We start from the raw sequence: 13,197 nt of genomic DNA, 5'->3' as shown, positions 1-13,197 counted from the left end.
GATATCATTTCCTCTGTTGGTTGATTCAGTCATTGATACTTGTGTATGCTTCACAAAGTTCTTGTGCTGTGTTTTTCAGCTCCATCAGGTCATTTATTTTCCTCTCTAAACTGGTTATTCTAGTTAGCAGCTCCTCTAACCTTTTATCAAGGTTCTTAGCTTCTTTGCATTGGGTTAGAACATGCTCCTTTAGCTCAGAGGAGTTTGTTATTACCCACCTTCTGAAGCCTACTTCTGTCAATTCATCTATCTCATCCTCCATCCAGTTCTACGTCCTTGCTGGAGGAGGTGCTGTGACCATTTGAAGGAGAAGAGGCACTCTGGCCGTTTGGGCTTGCAGCGTTGTTTTGTTGATTTTTCTCTCATCTTCATGAGTTTGTCTAGTATTGATCTTTGAGGCCGCTGACCTTTGAATCGGGTTTTTGTGGAGACTTTTTTTTTGTTGGTGGTGGTGTTGCTTTCTGTTTCTTTGTTTCTCTTGCAATGGTCAGGTACCTCTTCTGTAGAGTTGCCACAGTTTTCTAGGGGTTCACTTTAGGCCTTATTCATCTGATTTGCTCCCATGTCTGGAGATGCCACTCGAGGAATCTGGAGAACAGCAAAGATGGGTGCTTGCTCTTTCGTCTGGGATTTTGAGGGGCACCAACCTGATGCCTGTAGGATCACTCCTGTATAGGGTTTCTGATGACCCCTTTTGGAGGGTTTCACCCGACTGGGTTTTATGGGGAGCAGGATCCACTTACCGAAGCACTTTGGCTGTCCCTTGGTGGAGGGGGTGTGCTTTGCTGGCGGGAAAGCTCACTTGTCTGGGCTGCCCTGCTTCCTCCAAACTAGGAGGAGGAAAGACTGTGTCTGCTAGTGTGCAGAGACTGTGACCACCCCTTCCCCCTGGGGTTCAGGTCTAGGAAGATCAGAGTTCTGTCCCTGAGCCCCTGGCTGGAGTAGTCAGACTATCTGCCGGAAGACCCCAGTGAGGAGGGATGGGTCCAGGTTAGGCCTGAAGAGGCACTCGTTAGCAGTCTGCCACAGCTGGTGTGTTGGGCTGTGGAGGATACCTCTTGGGATCAAGCCATCCAGCCTCACTGGCTCCAGCAGGGAAAAATCATAGCCTGGAGCTATAGAGAGGGCTGCTGCCCTTCCCCTGCCCTGGGGGCTTTGTGTCTTAGGTGGCTATCAGTCTGAGTGCTGGCTGTCACCCCTCCCCCAAGGAGTTTAAAGGGCTTAGACAGTGGGCAGCCACAGCTGTTGTGCTAGTCACACCCCCCACCCGCACCCCCCACCGCCCCCGCCTCCGACCCCTACCCGCCCCTGCCCCCGCCCCAGGAGCTCAGCAGTCTTAAACAGATTCTAGCTTAGTGGCTGTTGAGAATCTGTGCAGCTTGGTGTTTGGGACCCTAGACCCTAGTGGCATGGGCTCACGAGTGGGATCTTCATGGAAAAAACACGTTTTCCCAGGCTGGGTAGCATGCTCACTCACTGTCTCTCTTGGCTGGGTGTGGGGGCTTCCCTGGCCTATGTGGCTCTCAGGGAGGCCACAACACTACACTGCTCTGCCTTTCTCTCCATGGGTCACGCCCGCTGCCTACTCAGTTGTGATGACAAATCTGGATACCTCAGTTGCCGGTGCAGGATTTGCATGCTGTTAGGGTTCTTTTTGATGGGAGCCTCCCAAGGCTGCTGCTTCTAGTTGACCATCTTGGCCCCGCCCCTTCAAGTCACTATTATTATATTACTATTATAAAGTGTTTATGTGTTTATAAAATTCGTTTTTGCCACTACATTTGTTTTTTCCATAATTTAATAATACTGTGCTCTTCTTCATTGAAATGTAAGTGATTAAAAACCTAGAAGTTTTGGTAAGATAATTCGTTGTGAAATAATTCTCTGGTTTACAATTTATCATGGAGTTCTTTAATAATACATAGATTCCCCATGGCATACCAAAGTTTTCATTCAACTTTTCTGAAACATGTTTACCATGTAAAATGAGAATTTTCAGAAGGAAGAACTTTCTGATAAAATACTTTAAAATTCAAGTTTTATATGATAATAAACATTTATTTGGGGCATGGCAAATAACAAATCTGATTCTTATAATAAACCTAATACTGTTTATGTTACCATTGCTGTTTCATCGGTGGGGAGAAAGTGATACACCAAAAGACTGAAGATATCACTCACTCGGTGTTTGATAGCCAATAAGAGGCAGAAGAGGGATTTGAACCTAGGCAGTCCTGATATAGGGTTAACCAGTACATAGCCACAAAGCTACAATTTCATCCAAGGATAGAGGCCATTCCTTGATGATGATTCTTTTTTCCCCCAGGTTCTCACAGTGTACTTAAAAAAAAAAAAAAAGCCCGGGCATGGTGGCTCACACCTGTAATCCCAGCACTTTGAGAGGCCGAGGTGGGCAGATCACAAGCTCAGGAGATCGAGACCATCCTGGCTAACACAGTGAAACCCCGTCTCTACTAAAAAATACAAAAAATTAGCCAGGTGTGGTGGCAGGCACCTGTAGTCCCAGCTACTCGGGAGGCTGAGGCACGAGAATGGCGTGAACCCAGGAGGCGGAGCTTGCAGTGAGCTGAGATGGCGCCACTGCACTCCAGCCTGAGTGACAGAGTGAGACTCCATCAAAAAAAAAAGAAGATCAGTACTTACCTAACTAATATTGTTATCTCTGGAAAAGAAATAGTGACTTCTTACAAAATGACTATTTTCTATTGACTTATTCTGTGCTCCTAACATCATTGCTTCAACTTGAGTTTCAGCTGAACCACAAAACCTAATGATCTCACATATCTAACTGTGTCACTCACATGATCCATCAGAGGACAGTAGCTGGAACCAATTCTGGTACCCAAAGAATAGGTCACTTTGTCCAGTTTGTTTAAAAGCATTCTAAGGGTGAGCAAGGCCCGAAGTACAACAGTATCGTCTTTGGAAAGGAAGGCATCCAGGATGGCTATTAATATACTGCTGACATTTTTTATCTACATATAAAAGGAAAAAATGGTGGGATTTAGGAACTAGCAGGAGACTTGAGCTGACATTCAGTATGGATACCTCGAGTCTGGGTGGCACATCATGGTGTGCAGAAGCCGACTCATGAAAGCCTCTTGTCAAATTTCAAAAATGTTGACTTTTTGCAAAAAAAAAATTACTGAAAATTAAATTATGTAAATTTAACATTAAATAGAAACTGATAATAAACACTAAAAAATTGTCACTCCCTAATTCTTTTGCTACATTTTACCATTATCTATGCTCTTCAGATTATTCATGGGCATTGCATCTGATTGGCAGGAATATTAAATAATGATGTGCTATTGTGCATCTTTTGCCAGTTCCATGCTTAGTCATGTCCCTTTGAAAGTTTCAAATTAGCCACCATAGGGATCTTTACACCAGGGAATTGGCCTTATTTTCAGAGAGCTGGCTGTCAAACATTTACTAACACACTACTGGCAGAATGACCTCTAAATTAGATGATAGTGACCCATTTGGACACGAGAGGTACTGAGACACTCAGGCAAGTCATGGGAGTCAATGTAGATCAGAACAAAACAGAATAGAAGGCAAGGAGGAACATGAAAAGGAGACACCAGAGAGAAAGAAAGGCAAGAAGAAAAGACTAAAGGAATGAATGAATATTATTTTGTCAAAATAATAGCTTTAAGGAGAAAAAAATAGAGCTAAGGACTATGTCAATGCTGGAGGCCATTTTTGTCTTTATAAACAGTATATGCAATCTCAACCCAGATCACTTTCCACTACTTTTCTTTCACTCTTCCAGGAAGCCTTGACAGAATTTTCCTTTCAGTTGTTAATAACATTAGGAAGAGCTCTGGGTAAAGCAATAAATAATTTGCTGCTTACTAAGAGAATGTACACTACTGGTAAATCCATCAACTTGTATTACTTATTTAAAGTAAACAGACCATGGCTTATGTCAGTATAAATGCACAATGGGTGTCCACTGATAGGCTTAAGTTTTCAGAGGCTGTGCTCAATAAATGAACAAGGATTTATTATTGGATGTATTATAAAAGTAATGATTTATAGAACATTTGCACTCTCAGCATTTTGCAAGATACTTTGGAGTGTAGAATTACAGAACATGGAACATGCTTAAATTCAGTCGACCAGGAAGGCAAGAATTTTTCATGTGAGTCAGTGGGAAACAATATAAGTCTGTTGTACTCAGCTTTAATTTGAATAACAGTTACCTGGAGGACCTTTAAAACACAGATTGGTGGGCCTACCCCAGAATTTCTGATTCCATAGGACTGGGGTGGGGCCTCACAATTTGCATTTCTAGCAAGTCTCCAGTTGATGCTGATACTGCTGGTTCAAGAACTGTGCTTTGATAGCCACTGGTATAAAATATTGATATGGTTCTGAGAGTGATGAGGCTGCTAGAGATAAGAATTTTCAGTGCAGTTTGACTTGGGCCGATCATTGAAAAAGGAGAAAAATGTAAATATGTATAGATAAAGTAGGAAAATTATGAGTAGAAGGAAAAGCTTGAGCAAGTGCTCTGAGATAGGAATTAATGTGTACACGTGTGTATGTTGGAGGAGAAATTATGTGTGTATGGTTTAGACTGTAAGACAAGTCTAGGGCAATGAGGATAAATATATTCTGAGTGCAATGAATGATTTTCTGTAACAACAACAAAAAAGTAAGGCAATAAAGCCACTAAATGGACTTAACACATCCTTTCTATTCAACTCAGTTTCCTTGTTAATAAAACAGCAGGCTTTGATATGTATTAGTTATATAGAGACTGAAAAATATCACTGCTTTATCAGTGAAGATGTTAAGTGACATCAAAATCTCATATTATGGTTTTGATGATGCTGGCAGACACAAATCACATACACATACCTTATTGACAACTGGTGCCATGTGGGCAATTCTCTGAAGGATCAGTTTGCTAACTATAGGATTGGAATCATTGATCCAGTTTGTGAAGAGGACCAAAAATTCTTCTGGGAAAGGGTCCTTGAAGAAGTTATTCAGAAGCTGAAAGAAAATAGTTAATAAGTTTATAAGGAAAGTAGAGGCCAAATTGCATGATTTCTGTCATAAAAATCAAGATATTCTAGGTAAAACTAGAATGCAAATCTCACTAAAACATCAAATACATATATTTCAGTGCTCACAGCCGTGGGGAGAGACAGAAACCAGGATAGAAAAATAGGTGCGTGTGTGTGTGTGTGTGTGTGTGTGTGTGTGTGTGTGTGTATTTTACATTTTCCTCCATTGTTGGAAACTCAGTGACCCAATTTAAATTTCCCCATCATACTGATTGTAGTCAGGTGGTGAGTTTCTTGACAGTGTATGTCTACATATGCTAAGAGGTGATAACCTACTGCAGGCCAGGCACTGCACTAATAAATAGAGATACAATGGTGAGCAAAATGGTAGCAACCTGTGACCCTGTGGAGCTTCCAAGCAAGCTAGAAAGACTGATACTATACTAGGTACTATTCTAATGAGACAGAATTTCTAACTGTAGTCAGTACTAGGAAAGAAAGCTACCAGATGTCACAATACATCTGCATCTACAGCAGCAGTCCCCAAACTTTTTGGCACCAGGGACCAGTTTTTTAAAGACTTTTTTTTTTCCGGGAATGGCTGGGGAGGTGGGGTGTGAAACTCTTCTACCTCAGATCATCAGGCATTAGTTTAGATTCTCATAAAGAGCCTACAACCTAGATCCCTTGCATGCATAGTTCACAGTAAGGTTTGTGCTCCTATGAAAATCTAATGCCGCCGCTGATCTGACAGGAGGCAGAGCTCAAGTGGTAATGCTTGCATGCTGCTCACTTCCTGCTATGCAACCCAATTCCAAACAGGCTATTGACCAGTACCAATACGTGGCCCAGGGAGCTGGGGACCCCTGATCTATGGGACTGTTTAATTTACATTGTGTTGTTTAATTTACATTGTGTAATGTAGATTCAAGTTAGAATGAAGAGTGATATTTAGATTTAGATTTGTGAGTTGGCATTAGCTAGAAAAAGTGTTTAGAGAGGTTACCTTCAAGGATGATGAACCATGTGCAAAGGCCCTGAGGGAGATGAAGCAGGGTATGTTTGAGCACCTGAAAGATGAGTGAGAGGAGGGGAGAGGTAACAGAAAACTGGACAGCAGTAAGGCTTGAGGGCAAGTATGGAAGGTGGGACAGAATCTGCAGGCCAGTTTGAGGAAGTTTAGTTTTTAAGAGCTAATACTCAAAGTGAAGACATGAGTATCATGAGCCTTTATACATTTAATAACTGACAAATATGCTGATTAAAACCTCTCAAAAACACAATGACAGTTTTGGCCGGGTGCGGTGGCTCATGCCTGTAATCCCAGCACTTTGGGAGGCCGAGGCAGGCAGATTACCAGGTCAGAAGATCGAGACCATCCCGGCTAACACGGTGAAACCCCGTCTCTACTAAAAAAAAAACAAAAAAATTAGCCGGGCGTGGTGGCGGGTGCCTGTAGTCCCAGCTACTTGGGAGGCTGAGGCAGGAGAATGGCATGAACCCGGGAGGCAGAGCTTGCAGTGAGCTGAGGTCGAACCACTGCACTCCAGCCTGGGTGACAGAGCAAGACTCCGTCTCAAACAAAAACAAAAACAAAAACAGTTTTATAAAATCATGTTTTCCTTGGAAGAATTTAAAATATCCTTAGATCAGGTACATAGAAAGATAGGGAGTGGCAGAGCAAGAGAGCAAGAGTGAGATGGACAGTGAATGAGAGAGAAAGACAGATCACATCTTCTTTTCAAGCTTTCAAAGAACCTTCACAAAAATTAGATACCATGTCAAAAAGTATTATTAACATCTCTAAAGCAAAAAAGTTAAAAAGCACTTCAAAAATTTGTGATATAATAAAAGAAGAAACCAAAAAGAAAGTTTAAATAAAATAAAAAGAAAGCCTATAAAGCACTTGTAAGTTTAAGAGAAATCTCTTCTAATTCGTGGATCAAAATCTTAAACCACAGAGGAACTCAAACACTCAATAAGGATGACAAGAAAATAAAAAACAATAAAAATTATATAGAACATATATTTATACTATAGTTGGAAGTAAATGCATAATTTGACTTTAAATATTTTACTTAAGAAGAAATGTTAACATAAATTATTTATATCCTGAAATTAAGAGAAACAATATCACAAAATAGAAAACAGTACTAAAGAAAGTTGGTGTAAGAAAAATAATAAAGGCAGAAATCATTGTATTAGGAAACAAAAAAACAATAGAATAAGCCTATTGCCTTTTGCACGGGAAAAAAAATCCTATTAAGATAAACAGATTTTTCATCAATGTAGTACAAAAAAGAATAAATAAAATGAGCAGTGAGAAAAAAAGTGTGGAGTAGATCAAAAATTTTAAAAGACTATCTGCATTAGTAGTTCTTAGGCAAGGATGAGCGCAGGATCTTCTGTGGGCAGCTTTTATACATTACACATGTCTGGGCTTCATCCTAGTAGGTTTTCCAATGGCAGACCCTGGCTTATATACTTAAAAAATATTTCTTGGTAATTTTAATCTGCCAATCTAGTAGAGACCCAGTGATTATGGCAGTAAGTTGAAATTCTGAGTGAAATAAATTATTTTCTGGAAAAATATAAATATAAATCTCCAAACATAAGGAAAACTAGAACATTGAAATAGATGAAAAATAATGGAAGACTGGTAATAATCAATGTGTTATTTCCAAACAGGATCAAGGGTAATTCTTTTTGAGTGATAACCACACATAAAAATGTAAAGTCATATTTTCCCTTTGGGATTCCAGTAAGTAATCTATAGCATGGTAATTTGGTGTTACATGAATATTCCATTCTCCAACAATGCAAAGCTATACAGATAATGAAGAATGAGGCAAATACGACATCACGAAAGAAAACTTACAAAGCTCCAGTAGTTGACCACAAAAAATGGAGATCTACAAACTGCCTGACAAAGAGGTCAAAATAATCATCTTAAAGAAGCTCAATGAGATGCAAGAAAACACTGATAGACAACTAAATAAAATTAGAAAAGCAATGCATGAACAGAAAGATACACTTAATTAAAAAAAGAAACCATAAAAAATAACAAAACAGAAATCCTGGAGCTGAAGACTATAATAATAGGCTGAAGAATTCAATTGAGACCTTTGATAGCAGACTTGATCACACACAAGAAAGAATTAGCAAACTTGAAGACAAGTCATTTGAAATTAGCCAAAAAAATAATAATAATAATAAAAGAATGAAAGAGAGTAAAGACAGGGATGTAAGGGACACTATTAAATATATGAATGTTTAAATTATGGGAGTTCCAGAAATTGGGGGAGGAGAGAGAAGGAAGAAAGAGGTGGGGGGAGGGAGGAAAGAGCAGAGAGACAGAGAGAAAACATTTAAAGAAATTCTGGCTGAAAACTGAATCTTGTGAGGGTTATAGACATCCAGATTCATAAAGCTCAAGACTCCAAGTAAGATCAACTCAAAGAAGAATTATCTGAGACACATTATAATCTAATTATTAAAAGTCAAAAAAAAAAAAAACCACAAAGAATCTTGAAAGCAGCAAAGGCAAAGAGACTTCTCATATACAAAGAAACTAGCATAAGGCTATCAGCAGATAACAGAAACCTCACAAGTGAGGGAGTGGGGTATATTCAAAGTGCTGAAAGAAAAAAAACCTGATGACTAAGAATACTATACCTGACAAATCTGTCCTTCAGAATTAAGTAGAGATAAAGACATCCCCAGACAAAAAAAAACTGAGGGAGTTTACAACCATGAGACCTAACTTACAAGAAATGCTAAAGAGAGTTCTTCAATTTGAAATAAAAGGACACTGAGTAACAACATTAAAATATGTGAATGTATAAAACTCACTTTGAAAGATAAATATATAGTCAAAATTGGAATATTTTAATATGGGATGGTGGTGTGTAAATCACATTTAACTCTAATGTAAAAGTTAAAAGACAAATGTATTAAAATATAGCTTCAATAATTTGTTAATTAATATTAAGTCCTGGACAGACATTCAGATAAGAAACACAAGTCATCCAAATCAGAAAGGAAGAAGTAAAATGTTCTGTCTTTGCGGATGACATGATCTTGTATATATAGAAAGCCCTAATGACTCCATAAAATGCCTCTTGGACATAATAAATTCAGTAAAGCTGCAGAATTTAAAATCAACATACAAAAGTCAGTTGCATTTCTATACACTAACAATAAACTATATGAAAAAGATTAAGAAAACAATTCTATTTACAATAGCTGTAAAAATTAGAATATTTAGGAATATACTTAACCAAGGACATTAAAGACTTGTACACTGAAAACTGTAAAATGCTGATGAAGGAAATTGAAGACACACATAAATGGAAAGATATCCAGTGTTCATATATTGAAAGAATTAAAAGTGTTAAAATGTCTATACTGGCCAGGCATGATGGCTCATGCCTGTAATCCCAGCACTTTGGGAAGCCAAGTTGGGTGGATCACTTGAGCTCAGGAGTTTGAGATCAACCTAGGCAACATGGTGAAACCCAAAACCCATCTCTACTAAAAATACAAAAATTAGCCAAGCATGGTGGCACGCACCTGTAGTCCCAGCTACTCTGAGGCTAAGGTGGAAGGATTGCTTGAGCCTGGAGGACACAGGTTGCAGTAAGTCAAGATCGTGTGACTGCACTCCAGCCTGGGAAACAGAGTGAGACCTGTCTCAAAAAAATAAAAATGTCTATACCACCCAAAGTTATTTACACATTCAATGTAATCTTTGTCAAAAGTCCAATGGCTTGTTTTACAGAAGTAGAAAAAAAAAAATAAGGTTTGTATGGGACCAGTAAACACCCCAAATAGTCAAAACAGTCTTGGAAAACCAAAGTTGGAATACTGCACTTCCTGATTTCAAAATATATTACAAAGCTATAGCAGTCAAAACAGTATGGTCCTTGTATGAAAACAGACATATTGACCAATGAAATAGAACAGAGTGCTCAGAAATAAACCCACCTGGTGACTAGGAGAGATCATGGCAGATGGGAAGCAGGATTAGATTGCAGCTCCAGACAGAGAAGCATGCAGAGGCTGTATTGTGTATTTTAGCTCCAGATTGATTGCAAGGACAAACCAGCAATACTGAGAGGACCCACAGACCCTCTGAAGGAAGTGGATGCTCCTGCAGGACCCGGAAGAAAGCCCAAATACTGTGAGTGCCCCAACTGTGGAAGTAAGAAAGGGAGACAGTCCTCTCCTGAACACACAACCTGACTGGTGAAGCTGAAGGTCTGTTTGCTGGAGAAGTTTCTGACTTTACCTGGAGCTGAGTCAAGTCAGAGAGCTGAACCAAGTGAAATATAGGCATAGGCAAAGTAGCAGAAAGGCCCTGGGAGTTCACTGGGTCCCCAAGCAGCCCATTCCTGCCTGGCACCACAGGGATCCATCAGGAAGAGATCCATCAGAAGGAGGATCCATCTATCCTGCCCAGAGGAGCAGGGGGTAAAACTATGCAGGGAGAAGGAATTCTCGAGCTGAACTTTGTAACAATTTGAATAGAGCAAGAAGCCTCCTGGCCAGAACTCAGGAGATGGCATGAATCTGACTTGCAGACTTAGACTTCACAGGCAGGGGAGGAACTAAAGCCTTTTTCTTTTGCAGCTGGGAGGTGAAAAGCCTTGGGCAAGTTTTCAAGCCTGCCTTGCCCTCTGCCTGGAAACAGACTCAGGGCTGTTGCAGGGGGCATGATGAGAGTGAGACCGCCCCTTTGGTTTGTGGGGAAGCTGGGTGAAGCCTGTGACTGCCACTTTCCCCCACTTCCCTGACAACCTACATGATTCATCAGAGGCAGCCATAATCCTCCTAGGTATGCAACTCCAGTGACTAGGGATTCTCACTCCCATCCCCCACAGCAACCACGGCAAGACCCACACAAGGGGAGTCTGAGCTCAGACACACTTAGCCCCACCCCCACCTGATGATCCTTCACTACCCACCCTGATAGCAGAAGACAAATGGCATATAATCTTGGGAGTTCTAGGACTCCACCCACCACCTGTCCCCCTCCACACTACTACAGCTGATGCTTTCTGGAAAGCACCATCTCCTGCCAGGAGGCCAACCACCATGAAAACAGAGCATTAAACCACCAAAGCTAACGATCCTCACAGAGTCCATTGCACCCTTCACCACCTCCACTGGAATAGGCACTGTTATCCACTTCTGAGAGACCCATAAATGGTTCACATCACAGGACTCTGTGTAGACAACCTCCAGTACCAGCCCAGAGGAAGGTAGACTCATGGGGTGGCTAGACCCAGAAAAGAGACAACAATCACTGCAGTTTGACTCACAGGAAGCCACATATACAGGAAAAGGGGAAGAGTACTACATCAAGGGAACACCCTCTTGGACAAAAAAATTTGAATAACAACCTTCAGCCCTAGACCTTCCCTCTGACAGAGCCTACCCAAATGAGAAGGAACCAGAAAACCAAACCTGGGAATATCACAAAACAAGGTTCATCGACACCCCTCAAAAATAATACTAGTTCACCAGCAATGATTCCAAACCAAGAAGAAATCCCTGATTTTCCTGAAAAAGAATTCAGGAGGTTGGTTATTAAGCTAATCAGGGAGGGACGAGAGAAAGGCAAAGCCCAGTGTAAGGAAATCCAAAAAGTGATACAAGAAGTGAAGGGAAAACTATTCAAGGAAATACATAGCTTAAAGAAAAAACAATAAAAAATTCAGGAAATTTTCAGAGACACTTTTAGAAATGCAAAACACTCCAGAAAGTCTCAGCAACAGAACTGAACAAGTAGAAGAAAACAGTTCAGAGCTCAAAGACAAGGTCTTCGAAGTAACCCAATCCAACAAAGACAAAAAGAGTAAGAAAATACAAACAAAGCCTCCAAGAAGTATGGGATTATGTTAAACAACTAAACCTAAAAATAATTGGTGTTCCTGAGAAAGAAGACAATTCTAAAAGCTCAGAAAATACATTTGGGGGAATAATTGAGGAAAACTTCCCCAGGCTTGCTAGAGATCTAGACATGCAGATATAAGAAGCTCAAAGAATACCTGGGAAATTCATCAACAAAAGATCTTCACCTAAGCACATTGTTATCAGGATACCCAAAGTTAAGAGGAAGGAAAGAATCTTAAGAGCTGTTAGACAGAAGCACCAGGTACCCTAACAAGAAAAACCTATCAGATTAACAGCAGACTTCTCAGCATAAACCCTATAAGCTAGAAGGGATTGCAGCCCTATCTTCAGCCTCCTCAAATAAAATTATCTGCCAAGAATTTTGTAGTCAGTGAAACTAAGCATCATATATGAAGGAAAGATATAGTTGTTTTCAGACAAACAAATTCTGAGAGAATTTGCCATTACCAAGCCACCACTACAAGAACTGCTAAAAGAGGCTCTAACCCTTAAAACAAATCATGAAAACAGAACCTCTCTAAAGCATAAATGACACAGGACCTATACAACAAAAATACAAGGTAAAAAGCAAAAACAAAAAAAAACAAGTACACTGACAAAAAAGAGCATGACGAATGCAACAGTACCTCACATTTCAGCACTAACATTGAATATAAATGGCCTAAACACTCCACTTAAAAGATACAGAACTGTGGAATGGATAAGAACTCACCAACCATCTGCTGCCTTCAAGAGACTAACCTAACGCATAAGGACTCACATAAACTTAAAGTAAAGGCATGGAAAAAGGGATTTCATGCAAATGAACACTGCAAGTAAGCAGGAGTAGCTATTCTTATATCAGACAAAATAAACTTTAAAGCACCAGTAGTTAAAAGAGACAAAGAGTGGCATTATATGATGGTAAAAGGCCTTGTCCAACAGGAAAATATCACAATCCTAAACATATTTGCACCTAATACTAGAGCCCCCAAATTTATAAAACAATTACTAATAGACCTAAAAAATGAGATAGACAGCAACACAATAATAGTGGAGGAGTTCATACTCCACTGGCAGCACAAAACAGGTCATCAAGACAAAGTCAACAAAGAAACAATGGATTTAAACTATACCTTGGAGCAAATGGATTTAACAGATATATACAGAGCATTTCATCCAACAACCACAGAATACACATTCTATTCAACAGCACATGGAACTTTTTCCAAGAAAGAATATATGATAGGCCAAA

At 40.0% G+C, this 13,197-nt stretch overlaps 1 protein-coding gene across 1 annotated transcript in view; it reads right to left on the bottom strand.

Annotated features, from left to right (window-relative positions):
- Positions 1-13,197, bottom strand: part of MROH9 (maestro heat like repeat family member 9) — a 119,638-nt gene that overhangs the window by 46,636 nt on the left and 59,805 nt on the right. Inside the window, exons 15-16 of the mRNA XM_033198150.1 lie at positions 4,894-5,031; positions 2,823-2,996 (exon numbers count right to left, since the gene is read on the bottom strand). Of these exons, the coding sequence (XP_033054041.1) occupies positions 2,823-2,996; positions 4,894-5,031 (312 nt within the window). The remainder of the gene's footprint in view (positions 1-2,822; positions 2,997-4,893; positions 5,032-13,197) is intronic.

This window comes from Trachypithecus francoisi, unplaced genomic scaffold (assembly GCF_009764315.1).
Source record: "Trachypithecus francoisi isolate TF-2019V2 unplaced genomic scaffold, Tfra_2.0 Lachesis_group5, whole genome shotgun sequence".
Taxonomy (NCBI): Eukaryota; Metazoa; Chordata; class Mammalia; order Primates; family Cercopithecidae; genus Trachypithecus; species Trachypithecus francoisi.
The sequence above is the reverse complement of the archived record's forward strand: the minus strand, read 5'-3'. Positions and strand labels throughout refer to the sequence as shown.